Raw genomic sequence first — 18,820 nt, forward strand, 5'->3', positions numbered from 1 at the left:
CGAGACACTGTGTACCGCGGAGCCCTTAAAATTTTTCTTATCCCAGCCTGCAGTGGCGGATTTACCGGGGGGCACAGGGGGCACGTGCCCCCCAAGTTCAGGTTGCCAAAAAAATAATTCTAACATAATTTTATTGCTACTGAATCTTCTTATCTAGAGCGGAAATGAATCACAGCTTGATTTGACTTCTTAAACTTGCCGTTAATTAATGCCAGCGTCCACATGCGTGATTTATGACAACTTATCGATGGGTGTGTAAATATTGACAACTTTGTGTGTTTTTAATGTCTCTTTGCAAGCTTAAATTATGGAAAATACATTTACATGTTGATTGGAATAGTACGAATTTTTATTGGTTTATAATACAATACAGATTAAGATCGATTACCAGGTGAAACTTCTGATCTGTGTTTTAAAAGAATAGGTACAAATTATATGTTTAATGTCGATAATGTTGGTATACATCTATATTTAGGTACTTAGTTTCTCTTCATTCCAAAATACAGTACTCACAATACCATTTTATTTAGAATTTATGTTTTTTCTCTCTTCAAAACTGTCTTTTTGTGAATTTATTCAGCAGTAAATCAAATCATTTATTTTTTACTACCATACACGTTTGTTTTTTAAATGGAATGTCCTATTTCCTTCCCTTTTATTTTCAAGGGAATTCGACAATTTGCCCCTCCCCCTTTTTTTCCACCGGTCTAGGAAAAACATGATGAATTGACACTTGCTACATTATTTTCCTAAGATCTATTTTGTAACTGAATCTGGGACTTAATCATTTCTGAAAATGCCCGAGCATACAGTTATATTTGTTTATTTTTCTTGTTTCAATTGCCATATGTACATGTATGAGGCTAAAAAAAATGGTCACCATTTGTAAGGATATGAAGGTGTTTTACAGATATTAGAATAATGTACCAAAAAGTAAGTCTGGAAGCAAGGCCAAAAAAATATAAAACAATACAAGATCTAGAAATATAGAGATATAGAAACGATGATCTGAACCCCCCCCCCCCCCCCCCCCTTTAAAAAAAACAACAACAACAAAATAACAAAACACTCACACTTGCATATACCGTATATACATCTCTAAAAAATCTAAAATTTTGGTTTCATGGTGCCCCCCGGACATCAAGGTTCTGGATCCGCCCCTGCCAGGTATAGATTAACTGAGCCGTATTTGACACATTTTTTTGGCATTTTTGGTCCTCAATGCTCTTCAACTTTTTACTTGTTTAGCTTTATAACTATTTTGATCTGAGCGTCAGTGATGAGACTTATGTAGACGAAACGCGAATCAAAAATGTAATCCTGGTATCTTTGATGAGTTTATACACTGAGCAAAGGTAAATATCTGATTTGACATTGTTAAGTTTGAACAGAAGTTTGCTGCTGTTGCCTTTATATGTTAAAATTGGTTTGACCGTAACCTTTAACAAAATATCAGTAAAAGTGCTTTACATGCATCACATCACACCGTTTTATTTGTAACCCGCGAAGTCAATTAATCATTGTAACTGAATAGCCCTGTATAAATAACTTGTTTGTACTTTACAAAATAATAAGACTCACTACAAAATAGAACGTGTTTAATATCAGTATACAATTATTATAATACATAAACATAAAAAAAAATGCAAGGTAAAATCTAACAAAGTAGAAGTTCATGATGTCATTATCAATTTAATATAATGTGTAAAGATAAAATTCAAATCATTGTATGATGATTTCTGAATTTATATAGGTTGTTGACATTTGTATTATCGAAAGCAGTCATGCATTTGAGGTTATGAAATTTGAAAATTAACCTTGCATTTAAAGAATTGTGATCTAGATCTATCTGCATTATATAACATCCACTCAATGAAATGAAATGGAAATCGGCTGAACATTAGGGACGACATCAAAAGTTCAATGTAGGATAAAAAAAAACTTAATTCACATAGTTTTTTCACTGACCCCCCTCCCCCTCTTAAGTTAATTTGAAACCAATTGATTCACCTATATGGATATATGTAAAATTTATTTTGGATTAAAAAAAATTGCAGCAATGTTGACCCTCACCCCAAAACTATTTGATTTAGATTTTTTTTATTCTACATCGATCTTTTGATTTCGTCCCTTATTGGATACAAATTCATCATACAGTATTAAACAATCTTAATCGTGTTGGAATGAAGAAGCAGTTTATTCTAATCAATTTCTATTTTTTTGGTCCACTATGACGTTTGAGTGCAAATTTAAATTGCAAATTACACCTATCATAGATTCATGAAGACGTTCACACAATCAACAAGACGTGTCAGTTGTGATTCATGGTAGTTATAATTTGTGAATAGCATCTATTATCAAATTACTGAGAAAATTCCTATGAAATCAGATCTGTATTATCAGTTGAAGGTTGATTTCTCAAGGCCATATCTTATCAGTTTTTAAATGGATTTGTTAAAAAAACAACACTTTTTAAAGTATTCAATGTGAATAATTACGATTTGCTTATTTAACAATTTATCTTATGCAAGTCATCTATTAATGATACTACCAAAACAGACAATCATTCGAAATCAGACACCATGTTATGAATAAAACATTTCAATCTCATACAGCTACTTGTTTTTCCATTGTAAATTGATACTTGTGTAACATTGTTTAAACCTTAATAAATTTAGAATTTGAAACATGTTGTGAAGAAAATAGCACTTTATATAGTTTTGTACGGTGAACTCGATTTTCTGGATATACCATATTGTTAAACAGATTTAGTGAACCATTTAGATATAACCCCATTATCTTTAAAGACATCGGGCAAATTAAAAGTGCTCCTTGCGTAAAGACCATACACAGTTCACTGTGCTTGTAAACCAACGCTTGTTTACACAGAATTAAAGTTTTCAAGTATCAAAACAATGGACATTAAGAATCGCCATGTAGTTACATTACATATATAAAGTTTTATACTAATGGGTTAATTATTGGTTAATCATAGAATATAAAAATAGGATGAATATGTAGCATACATATTAGTTCATTAAATGCAACAACAAAAGCACAGATCTCACCTTCCAAATACAGAAAACATAATTTCAATTTTATATATTTCAGATTTTACTATGACTTATAACTGAACTAGTACATATTTTTGTTTAGGGGTCAGCTGTAGCCTCCGACGTTATTCTCGCTGTATCGACTCATTGGTGGTCTTCGGCTGTTGTTCGCTCTTTGGTCGGGTTGTTTTCTCTTTGACATATTCCCCATTTCCATTCACAATTTTATTTTGATTCTACAACAAAGTTCAATCCAATGGTGCATTTTACTTTCAACAACAATAATCTTAGGAATAATAACGTAAAATACATTTTACTCATATTTCGCAACACTGTTTACATACAGTGCAATTTTTCATGAACTATATTCATAAACTCATGAGAAGTTGGAGAGGTAACATCACCAAACCAGTGTGTTTTCCAATATGAAAATAAATATGAAATATAATTAAATGAAAAGAGTTTTGTATCACTAGAAAATGTTAATTAAGTAAAGAGGTTTTTATTATCACCGGGATCAAATCATACTGAACAAAAAAACTAGAAATGATGCGACACATGGTAAAACTAAGGACTGACACTAACCACTGGACATTGCAATATAATCATATCAGTATTATCAGTTGGTGGATGATGTAGAAAATGTATCTAAGCACACATTCTATATATGTAATAAAATAGTGTTTAATATATAAAAAAAAAGAAGATGTGGTATGATTGCCAATGAGACAACTATCCACAAAAGACCAAAATGACAGAGACATTAACAACTATAGGTCATCGTATGGCCTTCAACAATGAGCAAAGCCCATACCGCATAGTCAGCTATAAAAGGCCCAGCCAGGAAATCCTTATTGATAGCAGTTTGCTCCTGATGGCGTATACTGAAAGGCCCCGAATCAAACGTTAGTTTCTATGATCCTTGTTATATGAAAAAAAACGAAGATGTACAATGTACATCACATAACATAATCATGGTGTTAGCATTTTGTTCCCTTTACATAAGTTATATTCTTGATATAAATGCGATATGTGTGTTATTACAAAAACGTTTGTAAGACATGAAAATGGCTAAATGCGTTCAATTTCGTCAACCAAACTAAACTGTTATAGTTATATATCTATGTAAAACGTTCTTCAACCTACATTTCATTCGTTTTGGCAAATACAAAGACAACTATCTACAATTTTATATATTATCTCTGGACAACTATAAGTTCTTCGAGCAAGTATATCTTATAGTAGGTGATATTGATAGAACTCAGAACATGAAATATCTTTGAGCTAGAGCAAGTCTTTGTGCTGGTGGACAGGTAAGGTGGATTTGATTCTTCTTATCCTTCTCGTCTGTTATGTGAACCTTGTAGGAGTATGGATCCACTGTAAAAAGTAAAATTCTAAACTATAACAAATTTCCATTTAATACCGTCAATAATCTATTTTAATTTATATAAACAAATGTTTAATGGTTTCTTCAATGAATTATGTATTTCCAAATTAAATAATAACATTTACAGAATTTGTTCAGTTAAATTTTCTTCAAGATATTATTTCTTTTACCGAAAATGAATCTGCTTTCATGGATCTTGAAACAGTACAGAACAACTTCTCAATTATATTAAAGGACATAACATAAGTTTGCTTAAATGAAAGTCTGAGTTATGAATATGTAATTACCAAGCTATCTTGATGATTTATCTGTTAATTATGATCAATAGTTATCAAAGGTACCAGGATTATAATTTAGTACGCCAGACGCGCGTTTCGTCTACATAAGACTAATCAGTGACGCTCATATCAATATATTTATAAAGCCAAACAAGTAAAAAGTTGAAGAGCATTGAGGATCAACATTGTTCAACAGAATAATGTCTATTTATGCCTCAAATTACACCAAAAGTAAATTGTAACAGTCTTTTAAAAGGGGTAGGAAAGGGATTATGTTTTTAATTCCGCCCCCCCCCCCCCCCCCCCAAAAAAAAAGTTATATTTGTTTCCCTCCTAAAACGAAGCCCCGATTCTGAAATCAAGCAACAACAAAAACTCCCTTCAGCAAGTCCATGAAATGTTTATGTCGATAAAACAGTTTAACACATTGTTGTCAAATTATTTCAATTTCACATGTTTAAATGTTAAGCAAATAATTAGTTTGCACTTAAAATCTTTAATTAACATGAGATATTATGGGGGAGGTAAAATTCATAGGTATCATAATACACACCTGAAATGTTAGGCAAGTAATTATTTAAAACCATATCCTCCTTTGTAATATTTCTTATATTCTTGACAGCCTCACATCTCTTTTTTAAATCATAACCTTGCACCACTCCTTTTTGAATTGATGCCTATAAATCATATTTAGAAACGTACAATATGTTTTAAGGAAATACAATCATGCTGACATATAGTTTATATAGTATAACACAACACAAAAATAAGGAAAGAAAAGGAAGAACAACATTTCTTTATTTCATGGGAACAGTCACTGTTGTTGTGTCTCATTCTCATTGTATACTGCTTTAGTGTTGACTACCTAGCCCAAATTCAATTAAATACTTTTATTCATTATAACAGCTAAAACAAATAGCATAGTGAAATTTGATTATCAAACTTTTTTTATCATTACAGAACTGTTTTCGAAATATTTTGAAATATATTGTGTTTTAGACAGCGGGATATTATACTCTATTGAACGAGTTTGTTTTATTTGAACTTTTATTCATAAATCAATAAGACGCAAGGAGACATAATTCCTATCAGTGTTGTTCAAACATGCATAGTTTAGGCTAAATTGCTGTGCTATCCATAACTGTCTATCCAGTTTTCATTTTGACTTGTCATGATTTTCATCATGCTCACTCTTTTATCATGATCTTCATCATGTCCACTCTATAATCATAATTTTTATCATGTCCATTGTATAATCATGATTTTCATCATAACCACTCTATGATCATGATTTTTATCATGTCTACTCTATAATCATGATTTTCATCATGACCACTCTATAAGATTTTCATCATGACCACTCTATAATCATGATTTTCATCATGACCATTCTATAATCATGATTTTCATCATGACCACTCTATAATCATGATTTTCATCATGACCATTCTATAATCATGATTTTCATCATGACCACTCTATAATCATGATTTTCATCATGACCACTCGATGATCATGATTTTCATCATGAACACTCTATAATCATGATTTTCATTATGACCACTCGATGATCATGATTTTCATCATGTACACTCTAAATCATGTCCATGGTATAATCATGATATTCATCATGACCATTCTATAATCATGATTTTCATCATGACCACTCTATAATCATGATTTTCATCATGACCACTCGATGATCATGATTTTCATCATGAACACTCTATAATCATGATTTTCATTATGACCACTCTATAATCATGATTTTCATCATGACCACTCGATGATCATGATTTTCATCATGAACACTCTATAATCATGATTTTCATTATGACCACTCGATGATCATGATTTTCATCATGTACACTCTAAATCATGTCCATGGTATAATCATGATATTCATCATGACCATTCTATAATCATGATTTTCATCATGACCACTCTATAATCATGATTTTCATTATGACCACTCTATAATCATGATTTTCATCAAGACCACTCGATGATCATGATTTTCATCATGAACACTCTATAATCATGATTTTCATTATGACCACTCGATGATCATGATTTTCATCATGTACACTCTAAATCATGTCCATGGTATAATCATGATATTCATCATGACCATTCTATAAACATGATTTTCATCATGAACACTCTATAATCATGATTTTCATTATGACCACTCTATAATCATGATTTTCATCATGACCACTCGATGATCATGATTTTCATCATGACCACTCTATAATCATGATTTTCATTATGACCACTCTATAATCATGATTTTCATCATGACCACTCTATAATCATGATTTTCATCATGAACACTCTATAATCATGATTTTCATTATGACCACTCGATGATCATGGTTTTCATCATGTACACTCTAAATCATGTCCATGGTATAATCATGATATTCATCATGACCATTCTATAATCATGATTTTCATCATGACCACTCTATAATCATGATTTTCATCATGACCACTCGATGATCACGATTTTCATCATGAACACACTATAATCATGATTTTCATTATGACCACTCGATGATCATGATTTTCATCATGTACACTCTAAATCATGTCCATGGTATAATCATGATATTCATCATGACCACTCATTAATCATGATTTTCATTATGACCACTCTTTAATCATAATTTTCATTATGACCACTGTATAATCATGATTTTTATCATGACCACTCTATAATCATGATTTTCATAATGACCACTCGATGATCATGATTTTCATCATGTTCACTCTAAATCATGTCCATGGTATAATCATGATTTTCATTATGTACATTCTCAATCATGTCTGTCCAGGGTATAATAATGATTTTCATTATGTACACTCTAAATCATGTCCACGCTATTATCATGATATTCATCATGTCCACTCTATAATCATGATTTTCATTATGACCACTCTATAAGTGACACTATAACTACACAAATGTTAAAAACATTTTTGTTTCATTCTATATAAAATAGCCTTCAATCGTGTTTCAATAAGCATATTAATATTTACCCCAGATACAAAGGCCACCGAATGTGTTCCAACAGATCTTCCATAAGCACCAAACATTTTTCTCTGTTTAACTGGTTCAGGAGTCGGAATTGATGCATTTGGCATTCCTTTAATAACAATTATTTATATGTAATGCATTTAAAAGAAAACAGAGGTGGGTGTGTGTTGTGAGTACAAGAGAGGTAGGATATCGATAGGACATAATCAACGGAATATCAACAGGATTTATAATAATTATCAAGGATTTATCACCTTAAACATGCTAAAGAATGAAACGAACAAATTGTAGAGCTTTGAATTCCGAATGCAAAATATAATGTACGGTTCTCAAATAAGTATTTATAAAACAAACAGTTCCATATAAACATTTTCAAATATAACTGTTTGTCAGTCGTTACTCACCCATTTGAGCCCACGCTATTTGTCCTCCTTTGATAATTATTTCAGGCTTTGCACCGAAAAATGCTGGATTCCATAAAACAAGGTCTGCCATTTTCCCGACTTCTACTGAGCCAATCAAATGACTCATTCCATGAGCGATTGCAGGGTTGATTGTGTATTTAGCTACAAATCTTTTCACTCTCAAATTGTCATTTTCACCCTTGTATAGTAAAAAAAAATTCTGACTTATTCAAAGTACTCGAATGCTGTTTCGTATGACTAGGTGTGCTTTTGTTTTTAGTTATGAGTTGTTGTATATATTCATATTACATTTTCAATGTCAGTACTGTATATATTTGTAACCGCATTTTATGTTATTTTCCTATACACATACTATCATTTTAAACTTTAACATTCTGTCAAAATCAAAATTCCAGAATGAAAATGTACCGATCCTTCATTTATCGGGAAATGACTTAGGGAAACAAAGAGCGTCATCTTCTAATTAACACTTCTATGATGCTTTATCAAACCAAACTAAGTTACACTTTGCTTCAACACAATTAAGGTAAATTAGAGAGTATATCAGGTTGGATAAGTATTTGTTACAAATCTTTTTGAGTTTAGTATCAATTTTGGTAAAGTTTCTATGGTTTTGTGTTGTGTTCTTGAACTTTTATATGTCTTAAGAAGTTTTTGGTGTTGGTTATTGAGGTGTCCATTCTTTTTCAAGTTATAACTTTGATTGCCACCACAGAATCTTTCTGCTTTTTTAAAATTTTTCTTAAACATTGATTTACATGCTATAAATGTTGTTTATATGTTATCAGGAAATATCTATATAACAGAAAATAGTTCCTTTTTAATCAATATGCCATAAGAATATTTTTAATTTCATAAATAAAATGAATTTTACATAGATGTCAATACTATGGCATACCTTTTCATCTCCTAGCCGACCTCTAAAGAGTTTCATCTTGTCAGCTGTTTGCCAAGTTCTACATATTACTTCTCCTATTCTTCCCATAGCCTAAAAAGAGGAGTAATATATGCCAGTGATATCCCAGAAAAAAAACCAACACATGATAATGAAAGATACGAATGTCTTTGAACAATCAAACGTATAGTGCAAGATTACTTACCGGTAGTATATAACTAAAAAAACATAATAATCTAATTTTCATGTAAATTTCTTTCCAAACAGTGTAAAGAAATCTATATTTTGCCAAAAAAGTTTGAATTTTTTGGAATCACATGCTTTAAAATAATAATTCAAGTCACCTTTACACAAAGATCGGAGTTCAAATAGAGTTAACATATAAGTTTTAAGATATCATAAATCATTAATATCATGCTACGACCCAAACTTCATAATCCCACATACCTGTAAATAGCATTATCTTTGGTCAATTAGTAAACACGACTTCGGTATACCAAAAAGACTAAGATAACTTCACTGCCTATTAAAACAGTGGTATAATTTATGCAAAAAAGGGATTGTGCGTATTCTAAAACGGTTTACTGCTAAATATTCACTTTCCTATATTTGTCTTATATCCATTTTACCACAGTACTTGTGTTAATATCATATAATCAACCTATAAATCTAATGTCATTAAGCTGATATATTTTAACAAACCTGTGAATCTGATGCCATGATGCTGATAGCACCAACATCGTGTAAAATATCTTCTGCAGCAATTGTCTCTGCTCTAATTCTTGACTCGGCAAAAGCAACATCTTCTTTCAGATTCCTAAAACAAAAAAATACACAAAAATGCAACTTTAGTAAAGTTTTTACTAATACCATTCTTTCACCCATACAACTCGGTCTATAATTTTCTTGATAAGATTTTTATTTTCTTGGTTAAACTTTATTGATATTAGCATTCTCCTTCAAAATCAAAGATTTTTATTTTCTTGGTTAAACTTTATTGATATTAGCATTCTCCTTCAAAATCAAAGATTTTTATTTTCTTGGTTAAACTTTATTGATATTAGCATTCTCCTTCAAATTCAAAGTTGCACAAAAACACAACTGATGCATTTTTCTGTTACTTAAAATCTAGATATATATCTTTCATATAATCCAACGTATTTGATAACTTTGTTGTTTTGAACATTCCAGGCAAATCTAAAAAGGGAAGACACCAAGATTTTTTTCGAATGTTACATACTTGTCTAAATGGTGACACACCATCAACATATCTAGGTGTTCATCAATTGTATTAGCAGTGTATGGTCTGGTAGGATTGGTTGATGATGGAAGCACTGATTTCTCCCCAACGACTTTGATAATATCTGGAGCATGTCCTCCACCTGCACCTTCTGAATGGTACGTGTGAATACATCTTCCTTTAAATGCCTCTATAGTCTGTTCGACACAGGCCGATTCATTCAATGTGTCTGTGTGAATTGTAACCTTAAATGCAGATATAAATTCAAAATATACGAAAAAATTTACCCAAAAGAGGTGGAAAATACAAATAAAAAACGTACTAAGTAAAAGATAAACACTACATTATTGCCAAAATAAAAACGATAAAAAATTGGATACAAGACTTCTGAGAAATAGTATCAGGGATAATGCTTTGAATGCCGAAAAAGGGGAGTATTATCTACGAATCTCATTTTTGTAGAAACAGCATTGTTTAATGAGATATTCCAATAATACACCGAGAACAAAAGTTTAAAGTGCAGATGAATACAGTTGTTTTATAACTAGTAAAAAAGAATTAAAAATCAGTGTTGATAAAATCAACAGTGGTGTTTAATCAGTATAGATAAAATAAGTATTAGGACAATATTTGGTGACCAGGACCTCTTTAGAAATTGATGATTCACAACTATGCAATGTCTAATTATTTAGTTTTCATCAATTTAGGAAATATCTGCTTGAATATTTCACTGCCTAAATTTTACTCACCTGCACATCATATTTTTCTGCAACATTTAAACATGTGTCAATGGCGGCTGGAGTAGTCCCCCAATCTTCATGTAACTTCAATCTACAATGAATGAACTATTCAGCATTATTTTCTGATCATTTCTTTCTAATCATGTTCAGTATGGTTGGTTTGCTTCACAATATAATTTGTATTATACCCAATTCGATTTAAAATTAAATCAACAATAGTAAACCAGTGTTCAAAAGTAATACATCGAGATTAAAAAATCAGTGCTACAAACTTTAACCGAAGAAAACACATTGATTTTGTTATTTCATTCTGAAAATAATATGTATCTAAAATATAAAGCAAAACCAATCATACGTTTGGATAGCAATTTGTGAATTACGTACCCTATTGCTCCAGCTAAAATCTGTTCACTCAAATCAGCAGCGAGCTCAAACGACCTTGATGAATTCCCTTTTCCTGTAAATCCAAAGTTCAGAGGAAATGCATCAGTACTTTGCAACATATCCCTAAAAAATAATTAAAGAAGTCGTTTTCTCTTCAAGTTTTAATTTGGTATCATTTGAGGAAGATTGGATTGATATAAACATAAACATATTTGATCAACAAAACAAAGTTTCTTCAAAGCTCTAGATTTTAGAATTATCTTCTCGCAAATGTTTGTGCCTCTCGACATTCCCCTTAAATACATTTTCTTCAGCTTTCATATTTCAAAGGCAGTTGAGTTGACATCTTCCATGATCTATTTACAATCTATTCTTATTATTTTTACAAAACCTTTATTACAGAAATATGGTCGAATTTTTTTTGATTTTCTGTTCTTAACATTTTAAGGCAGAATGAATTGATAACATGATGTATTTGAAAAGCAGTTTCCATTATTATTTTATAAAGTTGCCAGTATACTTGCAAAACATTTAAAAAGTTCTAGAACAGAATTAACAGTATTGTTACCATGTTTAAGAGTTTCATTAAACATTTCCTAGATTTATTAAACAGGGGACGGTGGTCCAACATTTGATTTTTTTCCAAATAAAAATATGAACTTGTACAAGGGAAAGAAAGACACAGTTTATTTTAAAATTGCATAAAGGATTGTAAATGATATACGAGATACAGCATCGGTGTATTAAAACCAATAAACCCTTTTATCGCTATTCTGTGCATTTTTTCTTTGATCTTTTTTTGTGATAATTTTCATACCATGCCTCTCGCTTGAGATGGAAAAAATATCGCTAGAAACTAAGGAGGCCACGTGTCGTTGCTAACAAAATTGACATTGAAATTGACAACGTCGTCATAGGTAAAATAGCGATAAACAGATTATCATCGGTCATCTCAACTCGATTGCTTTTCTCACTTTCGCTGTACCAGCTCAAGCGAGAAAATCAATCTCGTTGAGATAACCAACGATAATCAATTAGTATCATTAGTTTTTTATTTAATATTTTACTTAGCGCATAAACGTCAACATTCAACACAACACTCAGTGTATGACATATGTAATGATAAAATTAATGTCAAGAAGGAGAAATATTAGAAACAACACCCTTGTAAACAATAGTTAAATAATCGTAAAAGATCTTGTAGTAAGACGGTGTCGGATGATTGAACCACTGGTTGTGTAAGTTTTTCCTATAAAAGCAAGTCACCTTATATGGTTTGGACCTGGTGAACACGTAGTGGCATTGGTACCTGTAGCAGGACCTGTCCCGCCACCAAACATAGTTGTAATGCCTGATGCAATAGCTTCTCGCGCTAGTTGTGGACAAATAAAATGAACGTGGCCATCTAAAGCACCAGCTGTAATGATAAGACCTTCTCCTGCAATTGCCTCAGTTCCAGCTGCAACAACCATTCCCTGAAGTACACCAGATATTTTACATTTTACATTCAAAATAATAAATAATTGCCTAATGTAAAATGTTAATTTGATTCCAAAATAGTCTAAAATAATCCATATTTTGTAAAAATATTTGTCATTGTGCTAAACTTTCAAAATACTCTCTGTGCCATTACCATAACGATACATTTTTGGATTATAAAAGCACCCTACTTTACTCAACATAAGAAAACTAACCATAAATTATGTTTTTGGTTCTGTTATTTTAATTAAATAAAACTATCTCGTTGAATACAAGCATTAAAAGGCGTCGGTCTCAAATGAGGACAGGCGGAGGCGTGACCACTAGCTGAAATGTTATTTTATGGTACCTGAAGGTATTGCAGCAGAATGCATTGAGTGTGTAGATTAAGGTAGAATTTTTGGTAAGCTGAACCGTGAAGTCATTATTAAGTTAGGTATACTACCCTCATTTAGTAGTAGTCTAGTCCTGCATACAGATTGATTGGCTATCTATCGGACTAGTATAAAGCTACTCCTAAAGGGGGCTAGTTTTCATAACCTAACGACTTCACGGTGCAGCAAGCAAACAATCTAAACAAAGATGTTACCTTTAGCTACACACTCAATGCAATCGACTGTAAAACCACACAAGGTATTATTGTTATTTCGAAGCATCATACTTACAGGTGTTACACCTGCCATGCAATCTGGATTTCCAGCTTTTCCTATTCCTGCAATTTTACCATCTTTTATACCAATATCTGCTTTGACAATACCAGAAACAGCATCTACCAACAAGGCATTTGTGATAACTGTATCAAGTATATCCCAATTCACATTCATTCTGTTCGAAGCTTGTCCCATACCTTCACGTATTACCTGAAGATATATTGGAGGCCAACATTTTTACAACGGAACACTTCCTGCAATTCAACTTCAACTTGTTTTTGTTAACATCAATTTCAAGTGAACAGCAAAGGACAGCATGGTAATAAAAAAAAAGATGTGCGCTCAACATATAGTTTGTCTTCATATGGTGTATATCTATAATACTACACATTTAAAAATCCTAATATGTTGATTATTGTATATGACGGATAAAATATATTTAGAAAGAAAATCATTGAATATTAAAAACAAGAGCATCTTACATGTACTTGCTATTTCCTTTTCTGTATGTATTAGTATATACAAACCACAGTTCTATTATAAAACATCACTAACTGCATTCATAACCTATATAGCTAGCTATACAGTATGGGAATGGTGAGATGAAAGAATGATACTTACCTTTCCACCACCAAATTTGATCTCATCTCCATACACAGTAAAATCTTTTTCCACTTCTATGACAAGGCTAGTGTCTCCTAATCGCAGCTATCAATAAGAAAATATTGATGAACTGCCTGACATAGTAAATTTCATTCCGTGTTTAAAATATAAATTTGGCACCAACAAACACAATACACTGACTATCACATCGTCAAATTATTATGTTTATAGTTTCAAGAAAAAGTTAAAAAGTTAAATTCATGAATACATGGGATGTACGAAATTATTTCCAACATCAAACATACTGCAAGCATAATCATTATAACTACATGTATATATTATTTCTTTGGAGTTTCCCTTTTGGCTATAACATTTATGTCTCTTTTGGTTGAAGAGCTCATTTATACTTCCCTAGCTAGCTAACAATATATATTTAGGATTGAGCGTTCTTGGTGAAGCTTCATCTAGATAAGCTCATTTGAAACACCAAACTCATAAAGCAATATTGTTTTTTGCAGACAAACTGAATGAAAACAGATTTCTTGAGTTATGCATGTAGATTCAAATTAATGTGCTGGACCTTGCAGCAACCATTAAGTCAAGTGGACATTTAATATATAAACAATTATCATACAATGTATTAAAGCAGCATTATAGCACACATTATAAAATATATTGTTACCTTATCTCCTACGGTTGGCCCAAACATCAAAGCATATTGTGGTCTTGGCATTATACATTTCTTTAATGCTGATTTTATTTCCTCCTGTCAAAAAGTAAAATTGTGCACTGATTTCTTAATCTTAAAAAAATCATGTTATGACAGAAAAGATTTCAATAATGAGGGAAAAAAACATTCCACAGCGGCTACAAATAAAGGCAACAGTAGTATACTGGTGTTCAAAAGTCATAAATCAAATAGGAGAAAATACGTCCGGCTTAGAAACTAAAACCAGAAACTAGGCTGAAAATCGTGACTCATTTTCATGCTGAAGGATGACAAAAACATTTATCGCTATTTTGTGCATTTTTCCTTTGATCTTTTTTTGTGATAATTTTCATATCATGTTTATCGCCTGAGATGGAAAATTATCGCTAGAAACTAAGCATGCACCTGGCGTTACTAGCGAAATTGACATGAAATTGACACGAAATTGACAACGTCGTCATAGGTAATATAGCGATAAAAAGATTATCATTGTTCATCTCAACTCGATTGCCTTTCTCGCTTTCGCCGTCCCGGCTCAAGCGAGAAAATCAATCTCGTTGAGATGATCACCGATATTTGAGCAACAGTTCTTTATCGATGTTCAAATCACTTAAATAGATTAAGATTATACAAATTAGTGCAACTGTGAATGTCAAAAGCACCAAGACGGTTTACTCGACAGTCGTAATTCCTCATACCTTTGCAGCAGCAGATTTTGTGTAAGAATCACATCCGTATTTGAAAAGTCCGTATCATTGGAACAAATACAATCCAACGTAATGATTGAGACAATTAAACGCCATGCCATGATGTAGAGGGTTTCGTCTTGCTTGTTAATATCGGAGAAAAGGTCAAGATATTAAGCCAACATTATATGGAGAAGTATTTGATAAAATAGTATAGGTTTGCTTCTGATATTATACTTTTAAAATTAAACGGAAAAACTTGAGACCAGAATAACGATTACAAACAGTTGAAGTTCTATGTATAACCTCAAAAGATTTTAAACGAAAAAAAGAAGCTTACTTGTTTTTTGTTTCCAAATTTTCTATCTTCAATCGTTTCCATCACCTTAATTATAGCTCTATCATCCACTGGACCATCACATAAGAAGTTACCTCCCCTTATTATTCTATAATACAGCAAAGTTATTGTTATTCAAAATTACAAGATATACGGTTTGATACAGTTGATCAATAATTGACATAAAAAATTATTGCCATTTCATTTACCGTTAAAGGACCAGACAAATTTAACAAAAAGAAAAAGTTTGACATGCAAGTTAATAAATTAACTGGAATATTTACTTTTTTTGTGATCATTTTATTTTTCAAGATGAAACATGTGAAATTACATAATACAGTATTAGACACAAGTATAAAAAATTAATCAACACTTGTAAGATCGATTAAATCATAATGGTATAATAAGATATAAATATTACAATTGCTTTTGTTAATTTAATGCTGCTTCTGACAATTGCCACTTCTGATCCATTTTTATTTTTTGTGTATGGGTTAAGAAACCTACAGAGTGTTTTTCTATTTTAATCAAATACTTTAAACATTCTATCCCACTATATTTTGTGGCCAATATGCTCTTAAATTTACATTTGTATATATAATATTTACTTATTCCCGCTTATTGCAACAAGGTCTACTGTTTTTGTTTCTCCTGGCTCAAATCTAATGGCTGTTCCTGCAGGAATATTCTGTAAAACACAAACACAAATAAGCATTCCTAGCAAGGGATATAGTTACGATATTGTTGTCAGATCATTAAAGATTGCTTATTTTGGCGTTAATATTGATTCACTTATAGGGACTTTGAATCGGAACTAAATACATTTATTCAATCAAAGCCTGAAAGGCTGTAAAAGCAATTGCTGCCATGTTTATGATTTGGGGACTTTTTTTTCATCCACATATATTTAAGAATCAAACATGACAGGAGTGTTGTCTAGTGAGATTTAAGAAGGTTTTAACTTTATATCAATTAAAGACTTTAGCAGAAAGTCATTTTTAATATGTTTTATATTTCACAAGGAGACAACACGTTTACCAGGCTAAATTTGGGGTCAAATATACATGTGCTGAAACATATAACTCCAAGAGAAATTATTATGGATTATCCCCTAGTAGTGTTTGTAACTGGGCAATAATTTCCTTTATTGATTTAATTTTCATAATTAATTTAAATTTAACACTTCAGTTAAAACATTTCAACTTTCCAGAATGTTGAAAAACGGGAAAGAAACAAAATATTTTACAAAACATAAACATGTAAAAAATAAATATATATTTCAGCTGACTAAAAATATTTTCATAATGTTACTTTGTCATCATTTCTTAAAAACTAAGTCCCAAACATTATTGCTCAGTTGATATGTGTCATCCTCATGCGGTACGAGATAACTATATATAATTCTCATGCAATCCCGAAAAGAGAGGCCATCACAGACAAACATGACATTAAATCGTCATTATACGAACAAGAACAAACAGCTCTAAGTTGCTTTGATATTTATCCAATTTTCAGGAAACATTGTGAAAATGATCTTCAATATTTCGAAAACATGTGAAATAAAATTGCAAACACGGTGGACCGTCGAGGGTCAACAAACGTAGTAGACTCATCCATTGGAAAGACGAGGATAATGGTTTCATCATTTGTCACTCATACCCAGTTTTGAATATGATATCCAAAAAGGATGTACTTTTTTCAATCTATGAAACTAGAAAATTCCAAATTGTAAATATCTCTTCATCTGGATTTGGCATCTATCACGTTTGGACGGGTCCATTTCATTAGTAAGGTGATCGATAAATCTTACGGAGTTATGACAAAAAAGGAAAACAAACTTATTGTTATGTGTTTTTAAAGTCATAAGAAACGAGTGACTGGTAAAAAATAATGTTCTTCCAATTCTTGAACTAATGCATACAAACCTCATAAACTTAGTCTTCTGTGCACGAATTTCTCATTTTTTTCGTGTAAATTTCGTATAATCGTCAATTTTTTTTTCAATCGGCCAGTGTTGGTGTGATAATATGGCAGGTAATTAAAGTTCGTGTTTTGAATCCGAAGTTTAACGATTGTCACCTGTTTGTCAACAATCGACATAAAATCAACAAAAAGCATGGAAATTGAGCACGTGTTTAACATGTAAATTCAGATAATAGTTTATTTTAAGGACATTCATGCGTATTGTGATCACCGGATTTTTACGAGGTGGGTCACACTGAGGTCACTTTGCATACGGAAAATATGTCGGGGGAATTGCTTGCTGGCAGCAAGCAATTAAAATAAAGTAAACTTCTTCTAAATATGAATGAATTAAAGAATTTTCTTCAGAAAAAAGTATATGTACATAAGTTTTATAATGAAAACTATCCATTGAGTTATAAAAAACATATGCATTATTTTTATTGATTTGAGGTTTCTTATGACTTTAAGGTTTATGTACCCTTCTGTTGCCATTTTTGTACGAATTTTTCAAACCTCAATTGTATCAAAACTACAGATATAATGAATAATAGAGAAAGGCCATTTAGTACATATTCTAAGGGGAAACTTGATGCAAAGCATTATTTGTTTTACTGTTTCATTGGATTTGATAGAAAAAGAGGACTTTGTGGCAAATAAATCAAGATTTTTATAGAAAATCCACAGCCTTTAATACAGATACTTTTGTTATAAAATTTGAAACATAAATTACTCACTTGATTTTCTATGATGTGCTAGTGTTTATTTTTTACAAAAAGTTCTAAGCAACCTGTAAATTCCAAAACACCTCGTGCTGAGTCACTAAAGTCGAGCGCACCCTAAAAGGTGTACTTGATTTTGGCCATACTTATATTTGTTTTAACCAATAACTACATTTATAAACTTGTTTTAAGGAAATCAATGCTAGCACTGCATGCAATAATCC

The 18,820-nt window shown here is 31.4% G+C and overlaps 1 protein-coding gene across 2 annotated transcripts in view; it reads right to left on the reverse strand.

Moving 5' to 3' along the window:
• Positions 1 to 1,581: 1,581 nt before the first annotated feature.
• Positions 1,582 to 18,820, reverse strand: part of LOC134693519 (urease subunit alpha-like) — an 84,962-nt gene continuing 67,723 nt past the window's right edge. For both annotated transcript variants that reach the window (XM_063554356.1, XM_063554357.1), the window contains exons 8-22: positions 16,521 to 16,600; positions 15,916 to 16,021; positions 14,863 to 14,946; positions 14,199 to 14,285; positions 13,593 to 13,787; positions 12,715 to 12,923; positions 11,449 to 11,571; positions 11,074 to 11,155; positions 10,325 to 10,569; positions 9,787 to 9,901; positions 9,088 to 9,177; positions 8,169 to 8,367; positions 7,767 to 7,873; positions 5,275 to 5,398; positions 1,582 to 4,433 (exon numbers count right to left, since the gene is read on the reverse strand). In XM_063554356.1, coding sequence (XP_063410426.1) covers positions 4,315 to 4,433; positions 5,275 to 5,398; positions 7,767 to 7,873; positions 8,169 to 8,367; positions 9,088 to 9,177; positions 9,787 to 9,901; positions 10,325 to 10,569; positions 11,074 to 11,155; positions 11,449 to 11,571; positions 12,715 to 12,923; positions 13,593 to 13,787; positions 14,199 to 14,285; positions 14,863 to 14,946; positions 15,916 to 16,021; positions 16,521 to 16,600 — 1,965 coding nt within the window. In that variant the 3' untranslated portion in view covers positions 1,582 to 4,314. The remainder of the gene's footprint in view (positions 4,434 to 5,274; positions 5,399 to 7,766; positions 7,874 to 8,168; positions 8,368 to 9,087; positions 9,178 to 9,786; positions 9,902 to 10,324; positions 10,570 to 11,073; positions 11,156 to 11,448; positions 11,572 to 12,714; positions 12,924 to 13,592; positions 13,788 to 14,198; positions 14,286 to 14,862; positions 14,947 to 15,915; positions 16,022 to 16,520; positions 16,601 to 18,820) is intronic.

This window comes from Mytilus trossulus, chromosome 12 (genome assembly GCF_036588685.1).
Source record: "Mytilus trossulus isolate FHL-02 chromosome 12, PNRI_Mtr1.1.1.hap1, whole genome shotgun sequence".
Lineage (NCBI taxonomy): Eukaryota > Metazoa > Mollusca > Bivalvia > Mytilida > Mytilidae > Mytilus > Mytilus trossulus.